The sequence below is a fragment of the Salmo trutta genome, chromosome 25, assembly GCF_901001165.1.
Source record: "Salmo trutta chromosome 25, fSalTru1.1, whole genome shotgun sequence".
NCBI lineage: Eukaryota > Metazoa > Chordata > Actinopteri > Salmoniformes > Salmonidae > Salmo > Salmo trutta.
In genome coordinates, this window is record NC_042981.1 from 27,201,276 (window position 1) to 27,221,011 (window position 19,736).

At 43.0% G+C, this 19,736-nt stretch overlaps 1 protein-coding gene across 1 annotated transcript; it reads left to right on the forward strand.

Moving 5' to 3' along the window:
• The first annotated feature begins 16,444 nt into the window (after positions 1-16,444).
• On the forward strand, positions 16,445-19,093 carry LOC115162289 (ADP-ribosylation factor 6). Its single transcript, XM_029713449.1, has 2 exons — positions 16,445-16,555; positions 16,771-19,093. Exon 2 carries the CDS (start codon positions 17,502-17,504, stop codon positions 18,030-18,032), a length of 531 nt encoding a protein of 176 aa, XP_029569309.1. The 5' UTR covers positions 16,445-16,555; positions 16,771-17,501; the 3' UTR covers positions 18,033-19,093.
• Positions 19,094-19,736: the final 643 nt, after the last annotated feature.

The following is a 19,736-nucleotide window of genomic DNA, read 5'->3' on the forward strand; positions in this document are numbered from 1 at the left end:
CGGACCAGGATGGGGAGACCCACTGGAGGCCTGGACCGAGGAGGAGGCACAGGATAAACTGGGCTGTGGGGGAGCACTGGAGTTCTGGTATGTACGCTCGACATGCTTACTCCAGGCTGAATGCCCACTTTGGCCCGGCACGGGTGGAGAGCAGGCATTGGGCGAACTGGACCCTCCCATTTACATTTTTTACAATTTAGTCATTTAGCAGACGCTCTTATCCAGAGCGACTTACAGTAGTGAATGCATACATTACATACATTTCATACATTTTTTCCCCCGTACTGGCCCCCCGTAGGAATCGAACCCACAACCCTGGCGTTGCAAACACCATTGCAAACACCATGCTCTACCAACTGAGCCACAGTGAGGCCGCTCTGGAGACACAGTACGCAACGCCGGCGCAGGATAACCTGGACCGAGGAGGCGCACTGGAGACCAGACGCGCTGAGCTGGCACCATCTGCCCTGGCTCGATGCCTGCACTCGCATGGCACTTGCAGGGGGCTGGTATGTAGCGCACCGGGCTATGCACGCGCACTGGGGACACCGTGCGCTCCACAGCATAACACGGTGTCTTACCAGTACCACGTTGCTTCCGGTAATCACGGGGAGTTGGCTCAGGTCTACCGCCTGATTCCGCCAATCTCCCCGTGTGCCCCCCCAAAAAAATGTTTTGGGGCTGCCTCCCGTGTCCGTTGCGCTCCCTTTCCTCATACCAGCGCCTCTCAGCTCTCGCCGCCTCGATCTCCCACTGCGGGCTGCGATAATCCCCAGCTTGAGCACATGGTCCTTTCCCGTCCAGGATTTCCTCCCAAGTCCACGACTCCAGATAGCTTTTCTCCTGGTGCCTCTCCTTGTGCTGCTCCTTCCTCCGCTGCTTGGTCCGTTGTTGGTGGGTAATTCTGTAAGGGCTGTCATCGGAAGAAGACCAAGGTGCAGCGGAGTTAGTGTTCATCATTGAATATTTAATAAAGAAAGAACACTATACAAACAAAACAAGAAAACTGACAGCCAAACAGTCCTGTCAGGTGCAAACACTAACAGAAACAATTACCCACAAAACCCAAAGGAAAAACATGCTCCTTATGTGTGACTCCCAATCAGCAACAACGACCTTCAGCTGTGCCTGATTGGGAGCCACACACGGCCCAAAACAAAGAAATACAAAAACATAGAAAAAGGAACATAGAACGCCCACCCAATGTAACACCCTTGCCTAACCAAAATAAAGAACAAAAACCCCTCTCTATGGCCAGGGCGTTAGAGACATGCTTAACCTCTAGGGGCTATGTGGGACGCAAGCGTTCCACCCCTGGTACACCCTATCAACAACAGGTGAAATATCAAGGGCGCCAAATTTGAAAACAATTAAATGTCATAATTCTAATTTCTCAAACATACAACTATCTTACACCCTTTGAAAGATAAACATCTCCTTAATCTAACCACGTTGTCCGATTTCAAAAAAGCTTTACGGCGAAAGCATAAAGTTAGATTATGTTAGGAGAGTATATTGACAATAGCTATGTGTAATGTTTTGTCAATTCAAAGACAGGCGTCACCAAAAGCAGAAAACCAGCTAAAATTATGCACTAACCTTTGACAATCTCCATCAGATGACACTCCTAGGACATTATGTTAGACAATACATGCATTTTTAGTTCTATCAAGTTCATATTTATATCCAAAAACAGCGTTTTACTATGGCGTTGATGTTGAGGAAATCGTTTCCCTCCAATAACCGCCAGTCAATCAGCACAACAAATTAAATAATTACTATTCGAAAACATTGGTAAAATATTATATTGTCATTCAAAGAATTATAGATTTACATCTCTTGAACGCAACCGGATTGCCAGATTTAAAAATAACCTTACTGGGAAATCACACTTTGCAATAATCTGAGCACTGCGCCCAGAAAAATACGCTTTGCGATACAGACTAACCGCCATGTTGGAGAGATCTAAAATCAAAAATACTATGTAAATAATCCATTACCTTTGATTATCTTCATCAGATGTCACTTCCAGGAATCCCAGTTCCATAACAAATGTAGTTTTGTTCGAAAAAGCTCATAATTTATGTCCAAAAAGCTCTGTGTTGTTAGCACATGATCAATGCCCGCCGGACTTCTCTTCATGAACGAGGGGAAAAAAAATATTTACGTTCGTTCAAACATGTCAAACGTTGTATAGCATAAATCATTTGTGCCTTTTTTAACCAGAACATGAATAATATTCAAGGCGGACGATTGCATTCTCTTTTAAAACGTATTGGAACGAGAGTACCCAACATGAACTCGCGCGCCAGAGTCTAATCGGCCACCACCGTTCCAAGGCTCTTGTTCGGTCAGATCTCACAGTATAAGACTCAAAACACTTTGTAAAGACTGGTGACATCTAGTGGAAGCCATAGGAAGTGCTCAACGATTAATAAGCCCCTGTGTGTTTCAATGGCATAGGCTTAAAGGTAATTCAACACATCAGGTATCCACTTCCTGTCAGAATTTGTCTCAGGGTTTTGACTGCCATATGAGTTCTGTTATACTTACAGACACCATTCAAACAGTTTTAGAAAATTCAGAGTGTTTTCCATCCAAACCTGAACAATAAAATGCATATTCTAGCTTCTGAGTTGGTGTAGTGCAATACATCAAAATAAAGCTTACCATGTTGTTAATCCAGCCAAGGTGTCAGATTTCAAAAAGGCTTTACAGCGAAAGCATACCATGTAATTATCTGAGGACAGCGCTCAGCACACAAAACATTACAAACAGTAACCAGCCAAGTAGAGGAGTAACAAAAGTCAGATATAGCGATAAAATGTATCACTTACCTTTGATGATCTTCATCTGGTTGCACTCCCAAGACTCCATGTTGCACAATAAATGTTTGTTTAGTTCGATAAAGTCACTCTTTATGTCCAAAAACCTCCGTTTTGTTAGCGGGTTTTGTTCAGTAATCCATTGGAACAAAGCGCGGTCACAGCAGGCAGACGAAAAATCTAAAAAGTACCATAACAGTTTGTAGAAACATGTCAAACGATGTTTATAATCAATCCTCAGGTTGTTTTTGTCATAAATAATCGATCATATTTCAACCGGACAATAGCTTCGTCAATAGAAAAGGAGAAACAAGAAAGGCACGCTCCCGGTCACGCGCAGGACTCATGTCTGGATATTTCCACTGTCCTCTCATTGAAAGTGGTGTTTCTCCCTCATTTTTCAGAGTAAAAGCCTGAAACAATGCCTAAAGACTGGCCACATGTAGTGGAAGCCATAGGGATTGTGAACTGGGTCATAAGTCTTTGTATGATGGATAGGCTTTCAATGGAAAAACAGCCATTTCAAAATAATAGCATTTCCTGGATGGATTTTCCTCAGGTTCTCGCCTGCCATATCAGTTCTGTTATACTCACAGACATTATTTTAACAGTTTTGGAAACGTTAGAGTGTTTTCTATCCGAATCTACCAATTATATGCATACCCTAGCTTCTGGGCCTGAGTAGCATGCAGTTTACTTTGGGCATGCTTTTCATCCAAAATTCTGAATGCTGCCCCTATCCCAAAAAAGTGAACAACAAGTTTTTTTTATTTTGATGTATTGCACTTGGGATTTCATGAAAGTTTAATATTTATAGTAATTTAATTTGAATTTGGCACTCTGCAATTTCACCGGAAATTGTCGAAATGGGATGGTAGCGTCCCACTAATCCGCAAGAAGTTAAGAGATGACAGTTACTCCAAATGGATTGTGATATATGTATTGCTGATTTCATTTTTTGTTTTTGTTTTGATACAAATTTCACCAGATTGGGATTTATGGATTGTGGAATTCCAGGAGGGGTTAGGGTGCTAACTTCCTGATCTGGTAACTCTTACGAGAGGTCGGCAGTAAAATAAGGGAGTTATCATGGAAGGTGACGTCAGATCGTTTCTTAAGGGGGTGATACGTTTTCGGGAAAAAATAATATTTTCAAAATTTTACTCTTGGGTCTTGACTTGTGTTACATTTGCAATAAGAAAATTCACAGTGGAGCGCGCTCACCATCTATTGGATTTTTGCTGTGTGACACTTGGCATTTGCCATATGACATTTGCAATATGTTTTGAATGAAACGGCGTCCAAATGAGTGGTATTGTACATCGTGTATATGTTTCGTACGGTGCCAATATGTTCCCATTCATGTTGGTCCATTTCATGGGGGTCTTCCCTTACAGTTTGTAGAAACATGTCAAACAATGTATAGAATCAATCTTTAGGATGTTTTTATCATACATATTCAATAATATTCCAACCGGACAATTCCTTTGTCTTTAGAAATGAAAGGGAACGAAGCTCGTGCCCACGGCTGTGCGCGTGATTAAACTAAAGGCTTTCAGCCAGACCACTGGTTCAAACAGCTCTTATTCGCTCCCCTTTCACAATAGAAGCCTGAAAAAAATCTAGTGGAAGCCTTAGGAAGTGCAATCTGACCAAATTTACACTGTATATTGGATAGGCAATCACTTGAAAAACTACAAACTTCAGATTTCCCACTTCCTGGTTGGATTTTTCTCAGGTTTTCGCCTGCCACATGAGTTCTGTTATACTCACAGACATCATTCAAACAGTTTTAGAAACTTCAGAGTGTTCTATCCAAATCTACTAATAATATGCATATTTTAGCTTCTGGGCCTGAGTAGCGGGCAGTTTACTCTGGGCACGCTTTTCATCCGAACGTGAAAATACTGCCCCCCAGCCCAAAGAGGTTAAGCAATGGCTTTTTTCTGGCCACTCTTCTGTAAAGCCCAGCTCTGTGGAGTGTATGGCTTAAAGTGGTCCTATGGACAGATACTCCAATCTCTGCTGTGGAGCTTTGCAGCTCCTTCAGGGTTAACTTTGGTCTCTTTGTTGCCTCTCTGATCAATGCCCTTCTTGCCTGGTCTGTGAGTTTTGGTGGGCGGCCCTCTCTTGGCAGGTTTGTTGTGGTGCCATTTTTGTTCCATTTTTAAATAATGGATTTAATGGTGTTCCGTGGGATGTTCAAAATTTCAGATATTTTTTTATAACCCAACCCTAATCTGTACTTCTCCACAACTTTGTCCCTGACCTGCTTGGTGAGCTCCTTGGTCTTCATGGTGCTGCTTGCTTGGTAGTGTCCTTTGCTTAGTGCTATTGCAGACTCTGGGGCCTTTCAGAACAGGTGTATATATATATATACTGAGATCATGTGACAGATCATGTGACACTTAGATTGCAAACAGGTGGGCTTTATTTAACTAATTATGTGACCAAGGTAATTGGTTGCACTAGATCTTATTTAGGGGCTTCATAGCAAAGGGGTTGAATACATACGCACGCAGTGCTTTTCCATTTTACTTTTTTTTTTAAACAAGTTATTTTTTAAATTTCACTTCACCAATTTGTACTATTTTGTGTATGTGCATTACATGAAATCCATATAAAAATCAATTTAAATGACAGGTTGTAATGCAACAAAATAGGAAAAACGCCAAAAGGGATGAATACTTTTGCAAGGCACTATATGATGCTAGGGTTCGTGCAGATATCCAAGGGTTTGCGACGTTCAGAAATGAGACTGATGAGGTAATAATACATTAATAGAAGACTGTAATCAATAAGATATGAAAATATATGAAGAGTTAATTTGGGAAATAGAGACTCTGTAAACATTTTTCCGTGGTGCCCCGACTTCCTAGTTAATTAAAGTTACATGATTAGTTTAATCATGTAAGGAATAATTACACATAGATAATTATTATCACATTTAATGAAACAGCAAACGAGGAATCTAAGTTAGAATGAGACATTTATTTTGATTCAGCCTATATAAAATTGAAAAGCAGATTGCATTATACACTCAGATTATGTTATACAGCATGGGAGTTGTAGACAGGACTTGTTGATGTGTGGAGACCTGAGCCAACTCCCCGTGCTTACCGTGGGGAGAGTATGAACAGTCAGGCACCGTGTTATGCGGTGATGCGCACCGGATTCATAGCCCGGTGCGTTCTGTGCCTGCGCCCCGCATTTGCCGGGCTAAACTGAGCGTTCAGCCAGAAAGGATTGTGCCAGCTCAGCGCTCCTGGTCTCCAGTACGCCTCATCGGTCCAGGATATCCTGCGCCAGTTCTACGCACTGTGTCGCCAGTGCGCCTGCACAGCCCAGTTCGTCCTGTGCGCGCCCCGCACTTGCTGGGCTAAAGTAAGCATACAGCCAGGACAGGTTGTGCCAGCCCTAAGCTCCAGACCTCCAGTGCGCCTCCACGGCCCAGTATACCCTGTGCCTGCTCTGCGCACCCAGTCTCCAGTGTGTCTCCCCAGTCCGGAGAGACCTGTTCCGGCTCCACGTAAGAAGCCTCCAGTGATGATCCATGGCCCGGAGCCTGTAGGGATGATCCATGGCACGAAGCCTCCAGTGATGATCCATGGCCCGGAGCCTGTAGGGATGATCCATGGCACAAAGCCTCCAGTGATAATCCATGGCCCAGAGCCTCCAGTGATGATCCATGGCACGAAGCCTCCAGTGATGATCCATGGCCCGGAGCCTCCAGTGATGATCCATGGCCCGGAGCCTCCAGTGATGATCCATGGTCCGGAGCCTCCAGTGATGATCCATGGCCCGGAGCCTGTAGCGACGATCCACGGCACAGAGCCTACAGCGACGTCCCCCAGTCCGGAGCCTCCGGCGACGTCCCCCAGTCCGGAGCTTCCGGCGACTGTTCCCAGTCCGGAGCTTCCGGCGACTGTTCCCAGTCCGGAGCTTCCGGCAACAGTTCCCAGTCCGGAGCTTCCGGCGACAGTTCCCAGTCCGGAGCTTCCGGCGACAGTTCCCAGTCCAGAGCTTCCGGCGACAGTTCCCAGTCCAGAGCTTCCGGCGACGTTTTGCAGTCCGGAACCTCCTGAGATGGGCCACAGTCCGGAACATTCTGAGACGGGCCACAGTCCGGAACCTCCAGCGACGGCCTGCAGCCCAGAGTCTTCAGCGATGGCCTGCAGCCCAGAGCCTTCAGCGGCGACCTGCAGCCCAGAGTCTTCAGCGGCGACCTGCAGCCCAGAGTCTTCAGCGGCGACCTGCAGCCCAGAGTCTTCAGCGGCGGTCGGCAGCCCAGAACCTCCAGCGGAGGTCGGCAGCCCAGAACCTCCAGCGGCGGTCGGCAGCCCAGAACCTCCAGCGGTGGTCTGCAGTACAGAGCCTCCGGCGATGATCTACGGTCCGGTTCCTCCTCCGACGATCCACGGTCCGGTGGCACAAAAGCAGAGGGACCAGCGGGCGGAGCGGGGGTTACGTCCCGAACCGGAGCCGCTGCCTCTGTTGGAGGATCCGCGGGATGAGAAGGTTCTGTTTACTGCAGCAGAGCCGCCATAGACATTTGTCACCCTCCCTTGACCTTAGAAAGCTGTTATTTTCTATGGTAGAGTAGGTCAGGGCGTGACAGGGTGGTTTTCTAGTTTAGTTTTGTATGTTGTCAGGTTCTAGTTTTGTATTTCTATGTTGGGTTTTGTTTGGGATGATCTCCAATTAGAGGCAGCTGGTCCTCGTTGTCTCTAATTGGAGATCATACTTAAGTAGGGTTTTTTTCCACCTGGGTTTGTGGGAGATTGTTTTTGAATAGTGTGTTTCAACTCTGCGTCATGGTTTGTTGTTTTTGTTTTTTCAGTTTATTGTGTATGTATTGCATAGTTTCACAGTTTAAATAAAAAATGTGGAACGATAATCACGCTGCACTTTGGTCCGCTCCTTCTTACGACAACCGTGACATTCACGTTCAACTCCCACATTACGGATACAGTATGAAGGGTTCATTAATGTCTATAAATAGATACAAATATTGTTTTTGCAGCTTCCAACGACTCAAAACCCAAACTTTGAAAAAAAATTGAAAAATGTTCCTCTCAAATGTTCTAATAATGTGTAAGCTATCAGAGGGGGTGGTGCCCACTCCCCCGCTAATTAGTGAACCCTCACCCATAAAATAATTGATATCTAACCCTAACTATGCCATTTGCGGAAAAATAGTGGAATTCGCGACAAACGCTCTCCAAAATCAACCATCGGGCACAGGCCTTGTAAACGTTCTCTCCAGTTTAGCTCTGATGTCTTGGCATCCAAGATTGGCATCGGTCCAATACCGCAGTGCTCAGCCGAAGCACGGACAGGACATGGTAGACAAAGGAACAGGTGGAGAAAACCGGGAAACTGATAACAAACACAGAAAAGGGAATATTTCTTCTAGCTATGGAACTGCGTTTGAAAACTGAACAATTAAATGTAATTGCAAAAACTTATGACGAAGAACGAGCACAAACTCTTCAACAAAATTGTCTCTACAGGAACAAAATCGTATTCTACAGGAACAACTCGATTTAGCCAAAACTAAATATGACGATGTCCAAACTAGATAAATCTGACAAGTTATGTACAAACAGGAGCACGCAACTTGATAACATGCATGCAGTTTTGTTGAGCATTACTCAAAGTAACAATGTTCTACTCCAAATGCTGCAGACCAAAAACGATCAGTTAATGAACACAATGACTAAGTTGGATGACAAATCAGCAAAACACATTGAAGTCGTGGACCAAATGAATGATGAGAGAACTCAGGTGATGTCACGACTTCCGCCTAAGTTGGTTCCTCTCCTTGTTCGGGCGACGTTCGGCAGTTGACGCCACCGGTCTTCTAGCCATCGCCGATCCACCTTTCATTTTCCATTTGTTTTGTCTTTGTTTTCTACACACCTGGTTTCATTCCCCAATTACATGTTCATGTTGGTCAAGTGTATTGTTACCTTGTGCATTTATTTTGAGTAAAGTACGTTGCTCACTCATTCTGCTCTCCTGCGCCTGACTTCATGCACCAGCTACACCCACCTTCTGACAGGTGATGAAGAAGGAAATATTGATTTTTAAGCAAGCGGAGGAAATCTCATCACTGAATCTCTTGCTCCGTACTCTAGACCTCTACCTGCGAACCATGACAAATAAGTATGAGAACGAACGGAGCAAGTGCGACACTCATGTGTCCAAAATCAGTACTCTAAGCGCTCAAGTGGACTCTGCAATGTAGAAGAATATCAACCTTAGGTACCATCTGGAGGAATTCCAGAACGGTCACGCACTACAGTGTGACTACCCAACCAAGCGACCGGAGCCCGGTACTCAAAGGAGTGAAGATGATAGAAGGTTTCAGACTTTGCCTCCCTCATGTGTCCCTCAGTCTTCTCCTCTTGGCCATTCAACACTGAGTGATATGGCACCTCTTCGCCAACAAAGCCATAGCTTAGCTTCTCGTCTTGGCCTTTGGGCCCCAATTTCCCCACAGAATGAAGCCAAACCTCTCCACCCGCTTGGTGCGGAACACCTAGAGCAACTCGTCAAAAATGTCCCCACCTTTGAACCCTTTCCAGGTTAGCCAAATTATACTGAGACGTTCCTAGCTGACATAGAGGACGCATTGGATGGCTACCCGAATGCTACGGGTTCTAACAGGGTTTACCTTTTGAAGCGAATGTCAAATAGACACGTGACAAGGTTCATTCGTCCACAACAGCAACACATGCTAAACGACTATGCTAAACTTGCCACAGCTTTGAAATTAGAATTCAGTGGTTCTGCAACTCGCAAACATGATAGCTGGCTAACACTGTCAAACAAGCTCGGAATGAACATCAACAAACACCTTTAGCAAGGACGTTAAAAATCTAAATTCTCACTTGAGACTCTGTCCTTGAGGACTGTTTAACTTGTCATGCGCTAATTGATTCGGGCGCGACAATATCGCTCATCTCTCAACTAAACGTTGGTTAAAAGTGGAAAGATGCGACACTAGACTTCGAGGTTTCACTCAGACTACCTCGCCTCTCACATTGAGAATCATGCTGAAACTACACTTCCAGGACGTGTCGCTTGTTCACCCTGTATATATGTTACCAGCCTCGAATCTGAATCCCTGCTACTCGGTGCAGACTTAATGGATCGGTTACTCCCATTGATTGATTGGAAAACCAACCACATATGGTCACAGGCCACAGTGCCTTCTCCACTGACCACACTGTCTTCCCCCAATGCTAGCTGCAACGCAGTCATCCATGAGGGGTATCTGTCGAAAGCACCCCTTGGGAAAAATACGTTTCAAAACCTCTTGGTGCAGAATCCGATCCAAGAAGATATTACGATATCTCGACACATTCCATCAACAAACCTGATTGACTATTCTTTTCATGATTTCGAGCCAGCAGTCTCTGTGAATGAGTATGTGGCGGATGAATCAGAATTAGTTGGGTAACATAGATAATTAAGATGTTTTATTTGTATAATATGCTTATGTGAGATACTTGTCATTAGAATGTATCCCTTTGGGTAATGAATTTTGGCAGTTGCACTTTTCCCTTTGCTGGGGCTCAGTCACTTGGGGCCCAGAGAGGGGAGAGGTCAGGCTTGTATTTTACATGTCCCTGGTGCTATGCAGAATATCAGAAAGGGAAGAGGACAGAATGGAACATTGTCTTCATATGTGAATGTGTCTTTACCTATTCTTAAACCATGTGAAGGGATGGCGTGATTAATGTGGAACCAATTATTTGTCTCCACAATGTCTGTGCGCAAGTCACTCCCCTCAGTGAGCTTGTCCAGGAGTGGGATCAAGAGGGGGTATGCTTGAGATGGGAGTATCTAGAGCGGACAATTGATTTATGCCATTGGATGAGATGGTGTTTTGTACTATGAAGTACCAGGAACGAGATTAGAACCTCGTCATTAGGGACCAAACTGAACGATAATTTATAGCGAATGTTATCTGGCTAAGGGATACTCCTTTCTCAAGTAAAAGTATTTCTTTGTGAACAGTTCCTAAATATCTGTGGTTTGACATGTCAAAGGGGGGTGTATCTTGGCTATAAAAGATCTTTGTACTTTTGTGTAGTCACTTTTCAATGGTTCATTAGAGATAGCGCATCATTGAAAGTCAAAGTGCTTTTGCAAAATCTCTTATTATTAAAGATGTAGTTTAAGTATAACTGACTGGTGTGTGAAGTTTGTAACTCTCCTCATTTGGTAATGCAGAAATTAGCCACCACAAGTAACTTCCCTCCTGCCTGAAGTCGTGCAATACTGTAGATGAGATTAACTTATCTTGCCCTTCGGACACTTCCGCAAGCACTGCGGCCGTCTCAGCAAGTAAAACATCGACGCTCAGAGTGTACTCTGCTTCCGATGATACATCTTCCGCTTTGTGGGGGACTGTCACCCCTTACAATGACACTAATGGCGTCAGTACCGCAACTGACCTGATGACTCCCACTGGTGAAAAACTTTGCTATATCACAGAGAGATATCCTCGTCTCAGTTCGCAGGTACTGAAGAGGTTGCCACACACGGACGCTGTGGTAACTGACAGGCCTCGACAGCCACTGAGCATTTTGAAGCACAAACACCAGGAGATTTGGTTGAAAGGTTACAGCCATTCTCATAACAATGCGGCTGCTGCCAACTCGTACATAGGGTCCGACCTTTTCGTTTGTGCCTCAGATACCAACACCAACCGCTGGTGGGTGGGTCCCGAGACACAAAGGGGGGAATAGTAGCCCAGACCCATGATAAGCCTCATCAAGGCCAGTGGGGGGGTCGAGACTACGTGCAACACTGTATGAGGCCGCCAGAGCAAAAACCAAATCTAGTTGTAAACTCCCCTATCAGAACAGTGAGAAGCAGACAAGCCCCTAGACGGGGATAACCTTAGAACACATCTAAGATATTACTGTGTACCACACTGGTTGTAAAATAAGTCCAGTGGCTGTTCCACCTCCAAAACAAATGGCAAAAATAATTATGCCTTGCCATGTGTAGTTTCAACTACAATGCAACTTGCTAAATGCTCTAATCATGTGTTCCGGTAGGATAATATTTCAGAATAAATCGGTAGGATAACTGGTCCCCTTGATGCCAGCACAATCAATCCAGCAACAATCAGTAAGAGGATTAGAGACCTCACAAGTGAAATTGCTATTGATAACAGTGATAGAGGAGTTTGAAGTCACTCAGATTGCAACACGTGTAAGGGAATCTCCAGAAAACTCTTCTGATGGTTAACACTCATGCCACTAATAAATAGAACCCTCCATTCAGGAGGAACGTTATTAGAAGTCATGAACCATGATCACACCGCGTATGACTGGTTCAGTGCTTAGAGAGTACTTCCGTCGTGAGGTTAGCTCCTCCGTGGATAACATAGCTATGAAATAGACTCCTTCATACCTATCACCACTACAATGTTGTAAGACACATTGACATGTAGTAAAACTACTACATGTCCCCTTTAAATAGGTTGTGAGGTTGGCATCAATTCTTACTGACCTCCAGGCATGGACCTGATAATTATCTGATGACATCAGATTCATTCTGAACAGGTTGCAGCCTACCAGGATACTTGGTTCTTTCCCTTTGCATGTGCGCTTACGTAAGCATAAGCGCACACATACAACGGAACATTTAATTAGGATTTTTGCTCGGATAACTTCAGGGTCCCAAAAAAATACCAGCCTTAGTGAAGTTCAAAATTTACTCTGGTATCTTTGACTCTACAGCTACAGTACTCACAAGTTTCTCCACAAGAGGACTGCCCGAAACTGGTGCCTTACAGCTGTAAACATATAATGTAGTTATCAACTTAGGATAGTGCCCTAAGCAACACACCACGAATTAGGAATATGACATTTGACAATGCCATGATAGGGTCATTTTGCCAAGACCTTTGATGTATATAGAATACAGTCCAATTAGATGATTAAGGTGTGATAACTATATTTTGTATATCTTTTGTTTATGCTTTCATTCTTTTTCGTTTGATTTCCTTTGACACTTAGAAATTGATAGAGCCATAAACAAGGTCCCCATACAACCATCACTTTTTTTAAATATATATTTCACCTTTATTTAACCAGGTAGGCCAGTTGAGAACAAGTTCTCATTTACAACTGCGACCTGGCCAAAATAAAGCAAAGCAGTGTGACAAAAACAACATCACAGAGTTACACATGGGATAAACAAACGTACAGTCAATAACACAATAGAAAAATCTATATACAGTGTGTGCAAATGTAGTAAGATTAAGGAGGTAAGGCAATAAATAGGCCATAATGCGAAATAATTACAATTTAGCATTAACACTGGAGTGATAGATGTGCAGATGATGATGTGCAAGTAGAGATACTAGCGTGCAAAAGAACAAAAATAAATAACAATATGGGGATGAGGTAGTTGGGTGGGCTATTTACAGATGGGCTGTGTACAGGTGCATTGATCGGTAAGCTGCTCTGACAGCTGATGCTTAAAGTTAGTGAGGGAGATATAAGTCTCCAGTTTCAGTGATTTTTGCCATTTGTTCCAGTCATTGGCAGCAGAGAACTGGAAGGAAAGAAGACAAAGGAGGAGTTGGCTTTGGGGATGACCAGTGAAATATAACTGCTGGAGCACGTGCTATGGGTGGGTGTTGCTATGGTGACCAGTGAGCTGAGATAAGGCGGGGCTTTACCTAGCAAAGACTTATAGATGACCTGGAACCAGTGGGTTTGGCGACAAATATCAAGCGAGGGCCAGCCAACGAGAGCGTACAGGTCGCAGTGGTGGGTAGTATATAGGGCTTTGGTGACAAAACGGATGGCACTGTGATAGACTACATACAATTTGCTAAGTAGAGTGTTGGATGACATCACCGAAGTCAAGGATCAGTAGGATAGCCATTTAATTAATTTTGGGTCAGTCACAGTGGTCAGGTATTCTGCCACTGTGTACTCTGTTTAGAGCATTCTAGTTTGCTCTGTTTTTTTGTTGTTAATTATTTCCAATATTTTAAGTAATTCTTTTTTTGTATTCAAATGATTTGGGTCTAATTGTGTTGCTATCCTGGGGCTCTATGGGGTCTGTTTGTGTTTTTGAACAGAGCCCCAGGACCACCATGCTTTGATTCCCAAAGTAGATTCCCAAGGTTTGGGAAGCACTTCCTTTTAGGTGGTTGTAGAATTTAACACAACCAACTTTCCACTCTGGAGATTCACTGTGAGATTAGAGGACATGACACAGTAGCAGAGATATGTGACTCATCAAATTAATCAAAGGGATGCTGATTTAATTCTCAAGCGAGTGCCATTTATTTGACTTACTGTGAAATAACCTTTGATGAATCAACAGGATAATTTTATGAGGTCTATGTATTGTATCTATCCATAGTATGATTTTACATTCCTTTAAATGAGAAAGATGTATTGATGAAGATCTTTGTTATTACACAACTGTCCTTTTTCAACTTGTGTAATAATATAAAAAAAGAAATGCTCAACTCTATTGCTATGCAAATACAATGCAATTGTCACATGTTAATACAATGGTTCTACCACAGGAAATACACAGTTACTATACTGGTATAGCTAATTATTGAACTTCCATTTTTTTGCTATCCATTCCTCCACAAGGTGATACACAGAAGCCACCGACAACTAAATGCAGAAGCCACTGACTGCCACGAAGCATGGACTACACAGGCACCAAGTCCAGCAGCATAAGGGCCTGCTCCGTAGCCTGGAGTTGGAGCATAGATACTGTATGAGGGGGATCGAGCAGCAGCAGAGACAGTACTACAGGGCATTGGGAAAACAGAGGCCTGGCTGCTGTCCCTCGTCCCAGAGTTCCAGACCAAAGACTCCCTGCAGCTCCATTCTTCCTGCCCTCAATGATGCACAGACAGAGAACAGGGAGCACCAGGGCCCAGATGGCCAGATCTGTGGATGGGAGGAGTAACACTGAGGAACCTCAACTCGACATGAGATTGGCCTTGGACCACTGTGCCGGTACTGAGACTAACATGGTATGCTACTTGGGCAACCTTGACGTTTGCAGATATAAGACACAGACACATGGCCATCATCCAGACGATGGAACCCTTCAGGAAATGGCAATACATGATTTTGTCATCTACAGGTCAGCCAGACACCAACGACCTCAACCAACGGCCTTAAATGCACGGCAAGCGGTACCGGAGTCTAGGACCAAAAGGCTCCTTAACAACTTCCACCCCCAAGTAATAAGACTGCTGAACATTTAATCAAATGGCCACCTGGACTATTTTCATTACCTTGAGTAACCTGTACCCCCGCACATTGACTCGGTACCGGTACCCCATGTATATAGCCTCGTTATTGTTATGATATTTTCTTGTGTTACTTTATAATTTTTTATATTTCTTTCACTTTAGTTAATTTAGTAAATATTTTCTTAACTCTATTTCTTGAACTGCAATGTTGGTTAAGGGCTTGTAAGTAAGCATTTCACTGTAAGGTATTCGGCGCATGTGACAAATACAATTTCATTTTAACCAGCCCACAGGTCATAACTCCAGCAAGCATCAGAACAGAGTATCCCTCTCACATGCGTCCACACAGAGGTTCAAACAGCCGAACAAAACTGATAGATATTAGTCCAGCTACCACCACTATGAACTTGAGTGGGGCATCTGGCTACTGATCTCCTGCATCGTTGGTAAATAATTTCAGTTAAATGAAAGACAACGCTGATGTATGCCACAAGGTGGTGATATTACACTTTGTATCGAGGACAGTATCCATACAGTAACCTAGTCTTCATTAAAAAAAAATTTAAGGAAAGACATAAGAAGCCTACATTTAAATATATGTTTGTTAAGCATACCACATGTACTATTTTAATTTACAAATGCATATTGATACTGATGCAATTTCGTTCTTTAATTAATGGCCATGATTTTTAGTACATTCGCACCATGCATTTACTTTTAATCAATGGACCGCATTTTTGACAATGCTTGTGATGTCAGAGTAATCCGAGGAGCAGAAATGTCACCTCTGAACGCACAGCGTGTGCGCAAACCAACTGAATGAGCCAGAGGAAGTGGCGGATGGTGTAGTCCACACCTTTCCGGTAGATCAGAGTTGTTGCACAGATAGAACAATGAGACAGATATTTCAACAGACTTATAAATGTGAAGCCCGGTTCCACTTACTACCAAATATGGTGATGAACGGAAGTCCAGTGGCCCGAAAGTCAGATAAGATGGAGCGAGATAGATTTTGGCCGACAGGTCATTAAGGTAATTTTCTCATCAATGAAACATTTGATCTTGATACAGTTTCCCAAACTAGAATCTGTAACAAACAGAGTGGACTGCGTTTTATATACTTTACACTTTGCCAAAGTTTTAAAAAATTGCGTCGTTTAAAAGGAGTGCAAGGGCGAATTGAGTTATTGCACAAGCGCACTTCACAATGTAGGCGTTCCTTAACTGAAATATGCAAATAAATGATAGAATGCACCAATAGGATCTAACTAGCTTGTGCTTGGCTCTGCCCACTTCCTTGCTTGTTCTGCCCACTATGATTAATTTGCTCCCATTGGAAACGACAGGCTCTGGTCTATCTTGGGTTTGCTATAATAATCTTTGGTAGTAGCACTTCAACTCGACTGAAAAGGAGAGAAACGAAAGCGGGTTGGAAATTACTGAGAGAGGAGGGGGGAAACAGAAGGTAATATATATTTCTATTTATTTTGAGATTTGTGTAAAATATTATAAAGGGTACATACTAACTAACGTCTGCATTTTCAATTTCGTTGACCTATCCACAATGCAGCGTGAAGTAGCTAGCAAGCTAGAAGTTAGCATTTAGCTGACGTTAGCTAGCAGCCGTCACCTTGCTAAATTGAGCTTTCTGACACTCATCCCAAACCTTTTCTGTTTCAGGGGGACAAGAGGGGGTATTTTTGGATTAAATCAATGACCTTAGTCACCGGGACATTAGGACAACGGGCTCCTACGAACGAGTGGGTAGCCCAGTGCGACGTTTGATGGAATAGTTGCAGAAAATTGCCTTTCCCCTCCGGTGGTGCTGATCGAAACAAGGGCGAGGAGGGGGACGTCGAAACACACTCACCAAGAGGAAGTCAGGAGTAGCGCAGGCTTTTTGGAGGGCCTATTCGATTTCCTTGGTCTATCAACAGCCCCCGCCCCTCTGACCCGGAATTTAATAGAAATCGATAGGAATAAGAAATCGATAATATTAACATTTTGTGACAGCTACAATTAAGAAGTATACGGCTTGTCATACAATTTACTTTCCAAACCTTTGGGTACACATTTGAACTTGGATGCATCAAAGTCTGAGCAATAAGTTATTAGCAGCAATCCTCATAGTTACTGATTTGTCACCAGGAATAAGTTTATTGTTGCCAGTTTATTTGACTCCCGTGTTTGGCTGACACATTTGTTAAGTATTGATTTGATCCTGACAATGCTCAGGGTGAGCATATTTCACATCATGTCCATTGATAGTTAGTTGCAGGGTTACGCCTGGTTAAGCAAATACATCAAATTGAAAGCTGCATGGTTTTGACATTAAGGAAGTAATACAGGACGTACTGAAGAACCCAACCAGTTTTTTTTCATTTGAAAAGGAATATTTATGCACTGTTTTCATGATGGGGAAAATGCTTTCGAAAATCTTTGGCAACAAGGAGATGAGAATATTGATGCTTGGACTTGATGCTGCTGGAAAGACCACCATCCTTTACAAACTGAAACTTGGACAGTCAGTCACCACAATTCCCACTGTTGGTTTCAATGTCGAGACTGTCACATACAAAAACGTAAAATTCAATGTATGGGACGTTGGAGGCCAAGATAAGATCCGTCCCCTGTGGCGACACTACTATACGGGCACTCAAGGGTTAATCTTTGTTGTGGATTGCGCAGACAGAGATCGCATCGATGAGGCGAGGCAGGAACTCCATCGCATCATTAATGACCGTGAAATGAGGGACGCCATCATCTTGATTTTTGCCAATAAGCAGGACCTGCCAGATGCCATGAAGCCGCATGAAATCCAAGAGAAACTAGGATTGACCCGCATCAGAGATAGGAATTGGTATGTTCAGCCCTCCTGTGCGACCACGGGAGACGGACTATACGAGGGCTTGACATGGCTAACTTCAAATTACAAATCTTAATGATTGAGTGATGACTGTTTTTAGAATACATTTTTTTTTACTTTGAAGTTAAATAACTTTACTTCTCAAATGAATACAATAAAGAAGTTTTGATTTATCCATTTATTTGATTACTATGATCCTATAGCTAATTTATCTTTATAAACTGGGTTTGCTGATTTATAGTTTGCCTCTACTCTGTAGCAAGCCTATGTCACATTATTTTTTGTGGCTTGACGAATACACAATTAAATGGGTTCATAACTCAAAACTAGAGTTTACTGCCTTTGCCTATTCTTTATCCCATTTTAATAGATTTTCTAATGGAGCTGGATTTTAATATTTTCATTTGGGCTAAGGCTGGGTTCTGTTATTCTTTTAAGATACACTTGGATTGATTGAGTAACAAGGGTCTGTTTCCTAGTTTTTTTCCTTTCAGAACTAAAGTCTGTTTAGTCTAGCTTGTTTGGGACAACTAGCTTCAACACCTTTATATTAAACATGTTTTAATACAGAAACCCAGTAGCAAATTGAGGTATTCCATGTCTTACATTTCATTTTCAGTATTCTGGACATTGTGACAATTATGTCTGAAAATACATTGTGTAGTGCTTGGACTAACCATCTGGAACCCATGTGCACAAGTGATTCCCTTCAGTGGGCTATATTGTGATTTATCCCAAATTGTGCTCAAGCATAAAACTGAAACAGGCTTCTGGTAACTCAAACATGCTTTTTGGAATGCAGGTTTTGTTAATGGGTAGCCTAACATTGATGGTTATGTAGCCGATTGACTCAATATTCCAAAGGAATGTCATTCAGCTCTGAGCTCTCAACCTACTACCATTAATATGTCTCAGGATACGAGACCTATTACTTGACTAAATCTGCAGCATGAGTACAGAAGTACAGTAACCCTACAGCAGAGTGGACCTGTCATTCAATGGGAGAGAACAGCTCCCTGGTGAAATGATAAGTCATCTTTTGGTTCAGCTTTCTTACTCTTGTTGACTTGGAGAACCATGTACAGAACAATGTCATTGTAATGTCTAATAAAAAATAAAGTAATTTTAAATGCCTAATTTTCTTGTTTTAATCAACCTGAACTTTCCCAAGGGGTTAAAGGAACACAGTTCTCATATTACACATCTTCCTTAGGACTTAAAATCCATCATAAAGAATGCTAGAGACAAGATTGTAATTGGTCTTTGCTAATAGTTGACCACCTTTGCACTGTGAAAATTCTTATCTGATTGATGTGAACACAACCCTCCCCCCTTTGAGGAATGTTTTGCAGAGCTTGCACTTGATGTGCTGCAGAATGCAGGTGTTCAATATCCAACACAAAAAAAACTTTTACAGCATTTCATTCAAATAAGTAGGCCTAATGAGTCATTCTGTTATGTGAAGAACACAATGTCTTGGTGAAGTGTTGCATTGAAACCTTCCAGGGCAGTTTATATAGCTGTCCACCATAATAAAAAAAGCCTGTATTGTCACTCTGTTTGCCACCATTGGGAAATATATGTTTTTCCTTTTACCCCATGTAAAAAAAAAAAAAATTGAAAAAGAAGTCCAACTGGTCTCAGCAGAATAACTACAGAACCACATGACTAGCCTGCATTGGGGTTTGGGTGACTGACTGGCTGCACAAATTGTTGGAGCAATACAGCTGTTTGTGAATTCTGTGCTCACTTGTTTGTGCTTGATATTGAGCCAATGCTG

Coding starts and splice junctions, on each gene's coding strand:
- LOC115162289 (XM_029713449.1), top strand. CDS start 17,502: ATGATGGGGAAAATGCTTTCGAAAATCTTTGGCAACAAGGAGATGAGA.